Source organism: Hippichthys cyanospilos, chromosome 12 (genome assembly GCF_059441005.1).
Source record: "Hippichthys cyanospilos isolate Australia breed blue-spotted pipefish chromosome 12, RoL_Hcya_1.0, whole genome shotgun sequence".
NCBI lineage: Eukaryota > Metazoa > Chordata > Actinopteri > Syngnathiformes > Syngnathidae > Hippichthys > Hippichthys cyanospilos.
In genome coordinates, this window is record NC_142380.1 from 10,910,047 (window position 1) to 10,925,761 (window position 15,715).

Genomic DNA, 15,715 nt, shown 5'->3' on the forward strand with positions numbered 1-15,715 from the left:
TTTGATGGAGACTTTTGCAAAAAAACAGCGAAGCAATTACCGTCAAGGGCTTTTTTTTCACAGAGAAAATCAGATGCTGCAGTAGGGCGGGGAGCGCGGCAGACCAAAATCTGCAGGGATACCTTAATGCCATAGTGTTTAGAATATATTCCACCTATCGTTTTCAGGATAGCTGTAATGGCATCCCACTGGGGAGCTAAATGTTTGGCTTAGCTTCCTTTTTCTTTACAATCAAACTAAGTCACAGCCTCCCTTCCTAAGCATTCCGTTCATGTTGTGCTCCATTATGTTATCGATTAAAAAGTTTGGTTTCACTGCCGTGTCTGTTGCTGACCAAAAAGTTATCTAGAGCGTTGAAAACGGCAAGCATTTCTTATCCGTCCATATTCAAACGGTGAAAACAAGTCATATGTAAATGTTGTCTGTTTATTCTGGGCCCGACTTCTCAGAATGGCACATTGGAGCCTCCGCATCAGTGTTTGCCTTGTCCCTCGGCGACGTCAGCGGGCCTTCTCGTCTCCATGGGAACCCCTTTTTAATGTCAGCCCATCTGCATATCACCACTGCACAAAGAGTGAGCAAGTCAGCCAAAGTGAGCAGAGAGAAAGAGAGCGAGATAGAGAAGGCGAAAGGGAGGAGAAATTAAACAATGCCCTCACTGCAGGCTTCTTCATTGATGGAACTCTTATCATCGTCTGTTAGAATCCCTTGCATATTTATTTATTTATTTGTTTGTGATTTCATGCCATTTTGTGCAGCAAAACCCAATAAAGATAATTTGGTATTGTCCTAAAAGCAATTTTTAACATTCAATCTGAAATATAATTAGCATACCTATTCAGAGTAGCCCCACTTCAGACGTCTCAAAAAGGGATACTCAAAAAGACAGAGTGTCTTTTTGGTTTGAAGCGGATTTTTATGGTCATTTTTAGAGGTAATTAGAAATAGACTTGATTTTGTTGGCATGCCTTTAGTGAGTAACCCCTCAAAGTCTCAAAAACCAGGCTTGAAAGACACAAAATGTCTAGCTTTTAGGTTCCAGCAGCCGTTTTAGGTTCCTTTTTTGCCACTTTGATTGTTCCTTTAAGAATGAAATTTACCCTACATGTCTAGTTCCTACCTTGATTGCACTTCCCAAATGGGTAAAAATGGCTTTCTCACGATTTTAGTTTTGGTTGGCATTTCTTTTGTAACTCAACCCACAAACAAACCCATGTCCTGAAAGGTCTGGCATTTGGTTTAAATCAGGTATTTAGTGGTATTTTTTAAATTTAAAAAAAAACAAAAAAAACATGCAAGTATACCGCTCTAGCCAGGTGAGTAACACCAAATTACTACGACTTTGAACTTTCATGATGTTCCATATGATTTCAAGTATTCCTTTTCGTGAAGGCGATAGTGTTGCACTATATATACTGTATATTCTATATTGTTTGTACTACACCCCCCCCCCCCCAAAAAAAAAAAAAAAAATCAGTCATTCAAATTTAACGACAAATAACAAGAAACTCTAGGTCAAAGCATCATCGTACCCTGCGCACACTAACTACTTCCAACCTTTGTCCCGTCCCTTCTCTAGTACGCAGAGTGCCGCCAAGGTTCTCCATCCCGCCCACCAACCAGGAGGTGATGCCGGGTGGCAGCGTCAATTTAACCTGCGTGGCGGTGGGCTCACCCATGCCCTACGTCAAGTGGATGATGGGATTGAAGGAGCTGACCCGAGAAGAGGAGATGCCCATGGGGCGCAATGTGCTGGAAGTCACCAACATCCGCGAGTCGGGCAACTACACCTGCGTCGCCATGTCCTCGCTGGGCATGATCGAAGCCACGGCGCAGGTCACCGTCAAAGGTGAGAGTTCTACAAATGTGTCCATTTACCTTTTGAAGCTAGGAAGGAGTGACTCATCACCCGGGCTTTTTAAGCTTACCTAAGGGTGGTGTCAAGGGTGCTTTGACATACAAGTTTTATATGTTTCTTCACCACACTCATATCTCAAATATAACTTAAATAATCATGCCTCATTGACATTAATGGAAAAGTCATTTTTCTGTTTCTGCCTTCCAAAAAACTTAAATTTAGCGTTGTGTACCTTAATATTATGCTTGCATAAGCTTAATTATACAGTGCTAATGTAATTAAATAGAAATTAAACAGCATCATTTAATTCAAAGCACATTGTTCTGCTCATTCTGTTGTATGCAACTTGTCCGCCTGGGGGCATTATTCATTATTCGTAATTTAACCGAGGTAATCGATATTTCGTATACACTAGCACTTTCACAACAGCTGCAGCTGTAACAAAACGCTTTACATTACACAAACCCTAAACCTCACTCTTCCAACTGGATCAAACAGCCAATCATATTTGCAGTGAGACATGTTCTTCCTGAAATGAAGTGGGATTCTGAAGTGCTTCTAGCCGGATGTATCGCTACTGTTTCTGTTCAAATATCCATTGCTCAAAGGGTAACTTATAAAATGGCCAAAATGATGGTAATCATCTCTTATGCTAGCATTAGCCTTCAGCTAATTGAGGGCTAGATACACAATGGTTTATTGTAAATGGGCGAGATACACGTTTATTTGCTTTGATTTATCGTATTTTTCAGACTGTATGACACACTGGATTATAAGGTCGTAGGGTTCAAAGCATGAGAAAAAGTAGCTCCTTAAAGTCCAACGTTTACTGTATGTTTAATTTGACAAAAAACTTTAATTGACAATATGGAATCCTTTTTAAATTTCATCTACCACTGTCCCCATACAGCTCTCATATCTCAGATTTGCACTCAAAAAGCACAAGTGAGAATAATCGGTGGGCGAGTATCATGAAAAATTGATTAGTCAATCACTTCTCTCTATGTTTGTATTTTGCATCCAAGCATTTCCCAATAATATGGCCCCTTTTTAAAGTGAGTATTAATCTCTTTCTTTAGCCTTGCCAAAGCCCCCCGTTTCTCTCACGGTGACCGAAAGAACCGCCACCAGCGTGACGCTGACATGGGATTCTGGCAACCCAGAACCCGTGTCCTACTACATGATCCAGTACCGGGCCAAGGCGTCAGACAACGGCTTTCAGGAGGTGGAGGGTGTCGCCACTACCCGTTATAGCATCGGCGGCCTCAGCCCCTACTCGGAGTACGAATTCCGCGTCATGGCCGTCAACAACATCGGCCGCGGAGCTCCCAGCGAGCCGGTGGCGACACGCACGGGCGAGCAGGCGCCGTCGTCACCTCCGCTGCGCGTCCAGGCGCGCATGCTGAGTGCCACCACCATGCTGGTCCAGTGGGACCCGCCAGAGGAACCCAATGGGCACATTCGAGGCTTCCGCATCTACTACACCTCGGACCACACGGCACCGCTCAGCGCATGGCACAAGCACAACACGGATGACAGCAGCTTGACCACCATCTCAGGACTGACGCCAGACATCACCTACAGTCTCAGGGTGCTGGGCTTCACCTCGGTGGGGGACGGACCGCCCTCCGAGGTCCTTCAGGTCAAAACCCAACAAGGAGGTTAGTGTCCAAAGCCTCTCGTCGGCCATGTTCACGTTTGGTTCATATTTGCTTTTTTTTTTCCTCAGTGCCGTCCCAGCCGTCAGGCTTCACGGCCGAAACGGAGCTGGACACTCGTGTCTTACTGTCCTGGCTGTGGCCTCTCCAGGACCCGATCATTAAGTATGAGCTCCAGTATTGGGAGGCCGGCACGGACAACAAGGTTAGGAACACAGATGATTTACACTAGGGCTGGGCTATATTGCTCAAAAATATAGTTCCTTGCTTTTTTTCCTAGTCATTCTGATCAGTTTTAATCAAAGTAATAAACACAACAAACGTTTGTTTAACTCTTTACTGCGCACAGCTTTCGGCCGATTGTCTAAACAGTCGTTGCTTAAATTCTAACGTACCCCTAAATTTCTCTGAAATCTTCAAATTTCTTACGTTTTTTCCTATCGGCCGACAGCGGCTGCTGTGCCCAGAAAAGGGTTGATGATTCATTAAAAAGTATATCCTCAGCAAAATGATCAGAAAACAATCATGTATACTTGTTTTAAATCAGTTTTAAAATAAATGTAAGATTCATAGATTGCGTAAAAAATAGCTAATCATAGCTTGTGCATGACTCGGTCAAGTGCCACACGTAGGTGGTGAGTAACTAATGGAATGTCTTCTAAACCACCCATTCGACATTCTGACATTTCACGATTTAGCTCATTTTCAAATTGGTGATTTGTAAAATGATTAATTCATCAAACGAAAACGATTGATCGCGCAGCCCTAATCGAAGCAACTCGCCAATATTCCATCTGCCTATATATCACAATTCATTTTAAGTGTTTCCTATGGGGAAACGTGACATTTTCCTTTCTGTAAACTTCGAAACTCTGAACTCCGCAGATACACGTGACCTTCGATCCGGCCGGCTCTTATGCGGTGGACGGCCTCAAGCCAGACACGGTCTACTGCTTCTCCCTCGCTGCCCGTTCCGAAATGGGCTTAGGCGTATACACCCAGCCCATCGAGGCTCGCACCGCCCAATCCAGTAAGTCGGTCATCTTTATTTTGTTTTATCTCCTCCCTACCGACGCTAACCAAATAAAAGTCGCCCGCCAGCCGGCTGAGGTCATTGCTTTTAACACGCAAAGTTGAGTTAGCAAAGTGGCAGACGGCGTGGGTTACCCGAATGTCAAAGTCAATTTCCGCACAGCGTCAAATGTTGTCTGTGCGTCCGTCGTCCTTGTCACCACCACTAACGCCGTCCGCTCATTGGAGGGCCAGGCTCTGTTGTTCAACGTCAAAGGTAGGTTTTATGTGTCCCAACCGCATATCATCTGATCCACTTAGCAAGACCTCCACCATGCATGTACTGCATGAATCCCTTTATGTCTCGATGCGATGGGCTGATTCGTTGTCAATCTCTCAAAGAAGCCTTGAATAATTCGCGTGGTTAAACGTGTGAAAAATGTATAAGGCTTTTTACATTTGAAAGAGAAAGAGCTACTTTATCTTTAATTTGATCTTGGTTTCACTCTTTTTTTGCACGCTTGCTCTTTTTTTTTTTTTATCCCCGAGGCACGTGTATTTCCTGTGTTTCCTGATTCGCCGTTTGTCAAGAGGATAATAAGAGATAGATTTGAACGCCTAAACTCTGTACAAAAGCTATTTTTGCTGTGCTGAATTGAGTTTAACCCATGAAAGGCCCATTAAGATTGACTTCCATTGTCAAAAATCATCACTTTCCCACATACCGTTATAAAAAATATACAGTGGCCCCCCGGTTTACGAGATGAATCCGTCCCGGGGTCGGGATCGTAACGCCACTTCACAATATGGTGGGCAATCCAAACCTATGTTAATTAGCTAATGCGCACAAAACCCCAGGTAAAAACATCGAAATTGTTTATACATATTAAAAATTGGCATTGAAATAGTATAGTGAGGAGTGAAAAAAATGGCAATTTTATAATTAAGTACTGAGGTAATTGACCACTTTAGCTATCAAAAGTACTTAAAGTCATTTTTTTACCTTATTACTTTAGGGATTCATGAAATTAAAATGGAAAAGTAAACATTTGGTTTAGGTTACAAGGTAGTAAAGGAATTGATTAATTTAGGTAATAATAACCCGAAAAAATATTTTAGATGTGAGTAATATTTATTATTTGTTAAAATAAAGCAATTAATTACCTTAGAACTTGATCGCATAAAGTAATTGATTGCTTTTACACTTATTTTTTTTACTTTTTTCTTTTTACATGTATTTACAACCAGCCATTTTCAGACACTCCTTTAGCTAAACACTTGGGAAAAAAATAGATCTAAATAGGTACATGAATATTTGGAAAGATTTAAAAATATGTCTTTGAAACAGACTTAATATTAGGTTCATATATGTTCTTATGTGGCTAGAGCATATTTCAAACTTTTGTTTTTGCTTTAAATCAACTGACAAATAAGATACATATCCAACTGAAATGTGAACTATAAAGAATTTTGATTTTATTAACACAGACTGCAGACTTGTGTTAGCATGACACTTGAAATTCAAAGGTTTTAAATCTTGAAATAATTTCATTGTCACACACCAGGTGGAAAATGTAAAAAAGTAAAAGGGATGACATGTTGCATGTTTGTTTGGAGTAAACATCACACCATCTGGGGAAAGATAATTGTTAGCATGCAGGACTGCATAGGTTGTTTGAAGGTAAAAGTCAATTGAAAAAAAACACACACACAGTGTTTTGTTGGACATATTTTCATCACTAGGACCAAGTGTTCCTCTGTCTGTATTGCATTGCCCTTTTAGGCTAATTTAAAAAAGAAAAGATGATGAAAAATATGTCTCTGAAAGATTTTCCTTGGGCATATTCAACCGGTTTTCATTCAACACAGCTAAAAAAGCCTGCAAAAAAAAACGGCACAATATGTCCCTTGGGGTTAATTAGTCTATTAGTTTCCCGTTTTGAGCTCACTGTTCATAGCGCTGTATTATAAGAAAACAATTCGTAAGCATGCTGGCTTTACATTCCATCTTATTTCCCCTTTGTGCTCTTGAATATGTGTTTGTGATGAAGATAGATGCATGTTGTTACAATGCGTACCTCTGGACTAGGGAGCGTTTTTACCATATCACGCTGTGGCTCTTAATTAGCCATAACGACTTATGAGTAGCAGCTTCGTACAGACACGTTAGCAGCCTTCCCAAAAGCCATAAAAATCCCCTCCGCCGCTACGCTTCGTCTTCGCCACCAACATGCAAACATCACTAGACACTTGTTCGCACCCTCGCGCAGTTTTAGGCTCGCTTCGGCGGGGGGGGGGTGGAAATAGCAGTTCAGGGCAAATTACATCTTTATGAAAACACTGACCTGTAAAATTCTTTGGGATATTTTATATTCTGCCCCCGCTGTTGTCATTGTTTCACGGTCTCGCGCGTAATATGAAGTGCCACAACACACACACATTCGTCTGTGTAATCGAGCAAAACTCTTCAGTCCAGAGGTTGCATTTTAGTGTCTCAGGAAGCTTTTTGTATTTGTCCTGCTTAAATTGCTGGGCTAACAATACACTTGTAATGGACAAAAATATTGGGACACACCCCATGAGTCAATTTCGTCCCATTTTAGATCAACTTAAGACACAATTTGGGATGACTCTTTTCTGTTCCGGGTGAGTCTAAGCCAGGTGTGCGTTCTCTTTCATACAGATCAGCATCAGAACTCCATGTGTCATATGGCCACTATAGATTTGCATATTTATTAACTCATTCAATCACAAAGACATGTTTTTTTTTTTGCTTTGTTTTTAAGAGTCATTTCCCGCTACTTATTATTATCCAAGCATATTAATGCCCAAAATGGTCCTTTAGGGTCACTATTTTGATATCATGTTTTTGATATGTCCATGCTCCAACGCACCTGATTCAAATGATCAGGATTGTTACCAGGATTCTGCTGATCTTGCTGATGAGGTGGTCATTGGGGAGCACAGAAACATCAAAAACATGCAGGATAATGCCCACGAGGACCGGCTTTGAACACCTCTGGGTGGGAGGTCCAAAGATAATTGTTACTCTTTTAGTAACCAAAGGTAAACAATTACTTCAGCAATTTAGTAACCTAAAGTAATCAATTAATTTGGTTCAAGTTTACTGGTGTCTTAAGCTTCAAAGAACTGAATATTTTTCTGGAAGGGTCCTTGTTTCTTGTCCCAATATTTTTAGTCAATTTTAAACTCAAAAGAGGACAAAAAGCTTCAGATTTTATTTTTTATTTTTTTGGCTTCAGTTTGCTTGTCTTTTAGCTTTTTATTTTTTTTTACGTTTGCTTGATCCACCCCTTCACCCCCATCCCTCCCTTGTGGTTGTGCTCCCCCCCTCCCCTCCACATCCCTCCTTCGCAGCCCCCTCGGCCCCCCCCCAGGATGTCCACCTATTCAGCCTCAGCTCCACCAGCCTCAAGGTGAGTTGGGCGGCGCCGCCAGCTGGCCGGCGCCACGGCGTCATCGTCAGCTACACAGTCAGCTACCAGGCATTGAGTGGCGAAGACACGGAACGCCACGAGGTTAGCGGCATCGGCGCCGCCGCCTCAGTCTACGTCATTCAGGACCTGGAGCGCTGGACCGAGTATCAGGTGTGGGTGCGAGCTCACACCAAGGCGGGGCCTGGCCCTGAGAGCGCCCCGGTGAGGATGAAAACCCAGCCGGATGGTAGGTTGATGACACCAGAGATGGAAAAACTATTCACGTTCTGTGCTGAACTATTTTAGAGTTAAAAAGAAAAACACTTAAAAAAAAAAAAAAGGCGACAAATGTGGAAGCACTGACTCAACACCTTTACTCAAGTAAGAGACAAATTCTCAGGCAAAGGTTTGGGAGCAACTTTTATTTTAACATAAAGAGGTCAATTCAACTTTTGAACTCTTGAAAATTCACAGCTGTGAATTTAATTCATCGAGTTGATGAAGCTCCATCCATGTCATTTAAAAAAAAATAATTAAAAAAAAAGTGCCCGATGCAGTTTGTTTCACGCATTATTTGATTATCCACGTTTTATTCTGAAGGATTGTCTGTCTTCCTTAGAACGAATGTGTGGCTGCTTGACGAAATTAGAGCGGCCTGACAGGCTAACAAGCTAATTCTGGGCCAACGTGCTAAAAAAAAAAAAAACAAAGAAAAGAAAAGCAGATCTCGTCTCATAGTTACTGGCCAGTAAATATGTCTATCATGCCTGGATCATTTTATTCATCCCTCCCTTCTAAACAAGCTGATCAAGTCAGACTCTCACTGCAGTTGGACAAATGTGAACACAAGAGTGACACAGCTAATTATATCAGCCGCTATATCACTAAACATTGTTTGGTGATGTCACGGCGAAAGAGGAGATATTAATGTCATATGTTTTGGTGTATATGCATCACTGATTATTGGGAAATCAACTTCACGAAGATTCTACTATGTGCCTTTTTTTTTTTTTTTTAACACTGTTATTACTTCGTCCTTTTTACTGCACAATTTTTTGGACTATGAATATTCCTGTTGGGACCCATAGCTTTTTATTATTGCAAGTCCCGGAGACCCAACAATTTCCAGGTAAAATGATCATTGATATTTTCAACATAACTCTGACAGAATACTGCAGAGTTAAAAAGCATTTCAAACTCAAAATCAATACTTTGATTGTGTCTTCTTCTGTCTCCCTTTGTTTAATTAATTTATTATATTAAGGAGCATTTAAATATATTACACACAATTCATATATAAACTCACACATATATACAATATATATATATATATATATATATATATATATATATATATATATATATCAAATTTACCTGTCAAAAACTTATACAAGTCTTTATTCAATTCATAGATACACTTTATATTTTTATTACAATATTTTTTTCCGATCTGTTTCAGAGTTGTTCCATAAATTGACACCATGAATAGAAACACATTTGCTTTGCTGGTGGATTGTCTCCTGATGACTAGCAAAAAAAAAAAAAAAAACCCAGACAAGCTGCACTGGACTATAAGCCGCAGGGCTCAAAAGTTACGGCTCTTATTAGGCAAAATACAGTAATTAAGGCCTTAACCACGGTTGATTTGAGTCTCTTTTTGTATCGTTTTTATATTGCCATAGATGTTGAAAAAAGTAAGCAAGGTTTAAAAAGTAGAAAGTGCTGATTTCTGTTTTCAAATGTAGGGAGTAAAAGTAAAATGGTACCAGACAAAAATACTTAAGTAATGTACAGATACCTGAAAAACCATCCTAAATACAGCAAACAAAGTACCACTGGTTGATGCAAATAAGATGCAAGACTTGCCTTTTTTGCTTTTTGTCTCTCGTTTGTTGATCAATAACAAGCTAATGAGGCGCTCCTGCAGCCACCAGGGGCGCCATGTTGTTTTTTCTCTCCCCTTTTTCTTCTTCTTTCAGCTTTTTTTAAATATATTGCAGGTTATTTCTCATCACCTCGGGACTTGCCTCCATGTCACTTTCCTCTTTCACTGTTTACACACCATGCAGGTTGGAAAGTGGAGCACGGCATTCTTTTGCCCCCCTCTCCTTCGTTTCTTTGCTCGTCCCTCAGAGAAATCAGCCTGTAATGAATCTTTTTTTTTTTTGAAGTTCGGGCTCATTTTTACGCCGTCACTGCACCCAGATGCTGGCCCACATTCTTCCCCGTCCAAAAGTTGTTGTTGATCAAACCCTGCGTTTATTTTTGTGTGTGTTTGTTTTATTATCAGTCCTTTCTCACATCAAAGCGCAGTGAAAATCGCAAAGTCAGCATTTTCCGGACTTTCTTTGCTTCCTAGTGCCGGGAGCGCCGCCCCGGAAGCTGGAGGCCGAGGCGGTCAACTCCACCGCCATCCGCGTGACCTGGAAGCCGCCGCTGCAGAGCAAGCAGCACGGCCAGATCCGAGGCTACCAGGTGGCCTACACGCTGGTGGAGAACGGCGAGCCACGTGGGCAGCCCAACATCCTCGACGTGGTTTTGGCGGAGGAGCAGGTACATTGTCTCCAGTTGTGCCTTGTCCATTTTTTTTCTTTTTTTTTCTTTTTTTTACATCTTCATTTCTCTGCTGCTTCCATTCTCCACTAGTTCATGCTTCATTCCCCCCGCATACACGCACACAATTGTCTCTTTACACTTTCCTCTTCATTTTCTCGCCACTTATCATCTCTGACTTGAAATTGCCTCTTACATCTTTATGTTAAAAAAAGAAAAAATCTTTTGATGGTCTACCTGCAGCCATACTGGAGCTGTGCATACAGTAACCTGTGGGAAGATTTTTACATGCACTGCCTTGTTTTACCACATCTCTAACCAACATTATGTTAACACAATTAATGTACACTGGTGAGTGTCTTTGTTCATCTACCTCAAAACACTCATATCTCAAATCACGCTCTTATGGCCTTTGGCCTTCTAAAACAATATATAAATATCATTCGATAATATTGGATATATACTTAGCGCTTAATTTTAAGTTTAACTTTAGCGCAGCTCCATCTGTTGGATGCATAATGCAACCCCAGCCACTACGGTAGCTTCTGTTCTATGCGCCTTATAATGCAGTGGGCCCTATAAATGAAAATAGTTTTTAAATAGGTCATTCGATGAAGGTGCGTCTTATAATTCGGTGCACCCTATTGTGCGGAAAATGTGGTATGCCTACATTATAGGCAACCACCTTTTTTTCTTTCCAACATCTTACACCATGGTCTGTCTTATTCACAGTGTGATAACTATCTAAAGAAGCCAATAAAGTAGCAACTCTGTTAGTCGTGCTGGCCGCAAACATTAATGGGAACACGCATCCGCGCGCCGCCCTCCGCCGCCTTAGAAAAAACATCTCATTTTTCACACGCGCTCTTGCCGACTCCTTTTTCGGGAGAGCAGCAGGGGTACCGATTGCTTCTCCAGCAAATATACACTGTTGCGCCCTTGAGCGAGGGAGGCTATTAACCCTCATTAGCAATCGTAAATATCCTGCCGTCTTCACCCCATTTCACACTGCCAAGGTCAGCAACGTAAGTAGGATCTTTTTTTCATGATAGGACATCCCTTTGTAAAAGGCGTAATGAAAATTGTTGGTGTGGACAGCTGTAGGCATAAAATGATCATCATTAGTTGCAGGGCAGCTCGGGGTCAAGTATAAAGGCTTCGGCTGGATGAATAAGAGTTTGGGAATAATATAGCATTTCAAGAACTTTTGTTGTCACGATTTAGGCAAAGTTACCTAAGACCAAATGTAACACATTTTCACTGTACACTTACATAGATAGTTATAATGAATCATGAGTAATCTTTTGGCCGGTTTACACACACACGAGCCGCAAATAGAAGATAGGAAGTTGGACTTTTTGCGTGAGCGGGAACCTGCCCGGTTGAACTCGACGTGACCCCAACCTGTCGTGCGAACAATCGTACCCAACAGCTCTAAATTGTGGCAGCTCCGCACAATTAACACATCTCGCAAATTGCTACTCAAGCCAGTCCTGGCGACGCCTGTCTCACTCTCTCTCTCTCGCTCGCTCACTGTAAAACCTGTTGTTCTCGCCTCTGGCAATTCTCTATCTCGCCTTCTGTTTCCCTTTCTCTGTTGTGCTCCACAAGCCTTTTGCGTCATTACAAGTGGGCCTTTGCGTGCGAGCCGGTTCCCCTCCATTTAGTCATCTAGAGCGGGCGACCTGCACAGGCCTGCCTCAACGTCAACAAAGGGAAGGACCACACGGCCAGCCAAAAAGCAAAGTAACGCTCCGACGGCCTTTTTCTCACCAAACCGTATCGACCCACATCGTCTTCCTCCTCCCAAACCACGATATTGTGTTGACGTGTAACACAAGCGTTTTTGTTTGTTGTTTTTTTTAATTTAAAAAAGAAATAGAAGACCATATCCTGCATATTTGTTTAGATGTATATTAAATTTACCATTCCCAAAAAGTTAGAGATATTGGTATTTGCATGAGTGAAGGCACACTGTACACGATGAGACTATTTCATGGAAAACACAAAATGAGGTGCATTAGTCACCCCAATACGACTGCCTCACTATCACAAAAATCTCTGAAGTGAAACAAATATTGTATATATGACATCCACCGAGTCTCTCACAATATCCCTGATGTATTGTGAATGGTGTATTGAGCTTAAAGTTTTTTCGAAAAAATAAAAAGGCGTTGAGGTTTTTTTTTTTTTTTTTGGTAACATTCACATTTGCATACATTGAATGATTTGACCCTCCTGTTGTTTATTTACCAAAAGCTAACGTAAAACAAGTTACCTATAAATCCTGACTTTTTATGGCTATATTGTTATAGCTTTCAACTTTTTTAATATTTCAAACTAGTTTTATTTGAATATATTGACACGTCAGTGTGACAAGGATGTATCAAGCGAGGCAAAAATATCACTCAATTTTTGGTGTACCAGAGAAACAAACTTAATAGGCAAGTTTTGACTATCTAACATGTCACGCAAACCTTATGCGATTGGATGGCGAATTCCGTCTGCATCGCTATCACCTCTCCCTCACCTCTTATCTCCGGCTGCCGCTCGCCTCCTCACGCTTAGCCGCAATGCTACAAGGACTTCTCTTTTTGTGTGCGTGTGGGTGCTACAAGCACCTCTTTTCAAGCCCCAGCCCACACAGCACCCTCATTTTCCGTGCTAATTTTAAACCAAGAGGCCAACGCTAACAGTGCTATGCTATCGACCCCTTTTTTCGCGACTGCGGCAGACGTGGGCCACTTACGTTGCTTTCGGCTAATCTATAGTCAATTTTTACCTGTCATAAAAGCCCCTCTTCCACTGTGCAGAAACTACTCACTAGCTTTTTTTCTTTTTTTTTAACATTCAAAAATTCCCACTGCGGTTCCAAGCATGGCATGGGTGACATCCAGCCAGAAATAAACAAACATGCTAACGTCAGCTTGTCCTGCGATTCAAGTCTGAAGGGAGCGGTACTATGCCCACAGTCTCCACCAGGTGTTAATATTCCAATTTCTATCTAGCCCACTTCTGTTTACAATAGTTAATCGATTTAATCTACTGATTTGTTTATATATTTAGTGTAAGAGGACATGAATAGCTGGTGTGCGAGATGGATGTCAGAAAACAAGCTTAAATGGAGGCGATTGATTGACTGTGGTGACCCCTGAAGGCAAATCCAAAAGGGGAAGATTTATTTATTTTTAGTTAATTTTATTATATATTCTCTTTGAAACATGTACTTTATTTTATATATTCATCATGTTTAGTCAAATGTGTCTATTTTAAACAAGCAGTATATAAACAAGGCTTCAAGGCTTAATACTTACAAATAATAATAAACTAAAATGAATAAATAGAGTAAATAAAGAGACAATTTCACTCAGGATATGGCAAAAACTTGGCACACAGGGCAACACGGCAAACTTAATTGCTGAGTGCAAACCAATGGAAAAAATAAATAGGGTGAGAAATATTCATACTGTTGTAATGCAAACGTGTGGGAAACAATGTCCCCTGGTGTAATGATGGCAAAGTGCTTGATTTGACTTGTTATCAAAAAAAGTGCTTGCTTGACTCTTAATATCACTGAGGATCAGGTTAATTAATCGTGGCAGCCAATACCGTAATCGCGATTAAATTCGATTAATTGTGCAGCCCTACCTGGCCCGAAAATTAGTTTGACACCCCCTGGCGTAGCCTGTTGCTACAGTGTTTTACTCTAGAGTCTCCTTTTAGCTGCAGTAGTCTGTCTTCTTTCTGCCCTATGGCCACAAGTTGCTCGGAAGCTATAAACTATGTAACATTTGGGGAGAACAGCGAAAAATGCCAAACTCACCAAATGATGCAAGCTATATGGTTGCTGCAGTATTGTGTTTCGCAGTTTCTGTTTTGTTGCTGACCACCTGTAGTCAGTCACTTATCAGTTGAGCAAATAGTCATGTTTGCGGATGCAAATATAGGAATTGTTTGCTTACATTTTTGCTGCATGGAAACTAGACTTTATAGAGATTTGATCGGCTTGTTCGAATCGGAAGAGATTTCTAAATTCATGCATAGTTGACGATTGCTTGTGATGTCATTAGCTGTGATGTCATTTACAGATCAGTTGATCAATGGTGTCAATCGGACCCACAAAAAAAAATAAAAACTCGTTCACTCCAAGGTGTCGGCATGTATGGTCACTTTTTTTGTTTTAATTTAATTTCAATATTTTTACTAGTTTGACTGTGATTTTATGCTATTCCTTCTGATGTGCCCACCTTCTTCACCAGGGGGAGTTTTGTCATGCAAATGATAACAAATAATAGATGGCTACCAAATACTCGGATATGAGTCAGTTTATTTGAAAATTAAGATTACACGCCTCTAATTATTTTGTCTCTGCGCTTGTCTTGCGCCACTGTCAACGCTAATCTCTAGCATACCAATGGCGATTTGCATTGTGTTTTAGCATGAATCAAAGCAGACTTTGCTATCCTAGCAACATCCTATCGACAGCGTGCAACCCGTTTTTAGATGAAATATTCAACCTTTTCCAAATTGCAGGTGTTTTGTTGAGCTCACTACTTCGAACAACACTCATATATCACGTTTGCACTCAGTTGTCAAAGCAGAAAAGTTGGCAGGATGACTTGTCGCATCTTAAGAAACTCAAAAGTCGGGCCACTCGAAGTATCTCAAGGCCCCACTGTAAGGCAAAATAAGGACAAACGCAATGTTAGAGAGTGACTTTATGAAGGTGGTCAACCCCGGCTCTAAACTAAATTAGAATTGGTAGGCGCACCATTGCACTTTATCATACTTTTATCAGTGACAGCCATCGGAAAATGGTGTGCTTTGTGGTTGAATGCATCAGCCCGTCTGTTTCTCTATACTTACCGCCCATGTTTGCCCGCATTCAGCGTCCGTTTTCTGAGCTCCATTTTGCTTGACCATTCATGCGTTTGCGCAGTTCACGCGTTTATGCTGGCTCGCGCTTGTGTGTGTGTGTGTGTGTGTGTGTGTGTGTGTGCGTTTGTTTCGCATCACTGCCTCAGATAGGAGCTGAATAGAAATAGGGAAAAAAAGCGCCTCAGCCCGTTTCACTCCATCACTCATGACAGCTCCTTCTCTTCCACATCACTCGTCACGCCGCCGCCACCTCGCTCTTATTCTGATAGCCGCAAATCTCTGCCCGTGTCATCACATTTGCATCCATCGGCGACGATGAC

The 15,715-nt window shown here is 41.3% G+C and overlaps 1 protein-coding gene across 7 annotated transcripts in view; it reads left to right on the forward strand.

Moving 5' to 3' along the window:
- The window catches only part of LOC148414816 (receptor-type tyrosine-protein phosphatase F-like), a 197,389-nt gene that overhangs the window by 121,807 nt on the left and 59,867 nt on the right, over window positions 1–15,715 (forward strand). For 5 of the 7 annotated variants that reach the window (XM_088428839.1, XM_088428840.1, XM_088428843.1 and 2 more), the window contains 6 exons: window positions 1,580–1,849; window positions 2,938–3,519; window positions 3,588–3,721; window positions 4,402–4,546; window positions 7,906–8,211; window positions 10,324–10,517. In XM_088428839.1, coding sequence (XP_088284965.1) covers window positions 1,580–1,849; window positions 2,938–3,519; window positions 3,588–3,721; window positions 4,402–4,546; window positions 7,906–8,211; window positions 10,324–10,517 — 1,631 coding nt within the window. The remainder of the gene's footprint in view (window positions 1–1,579; window positions 1,850–2,937; window positions 3,520–3,587; window positions 3,722–4,401; window positions 4,547–7,905; window positions 8,212–10,323; window positions 10,518–15,715) is intronic. The other 2 variants (XM_088428842.1, XM_088428845.1) reach the window with 1 other exon arrangement.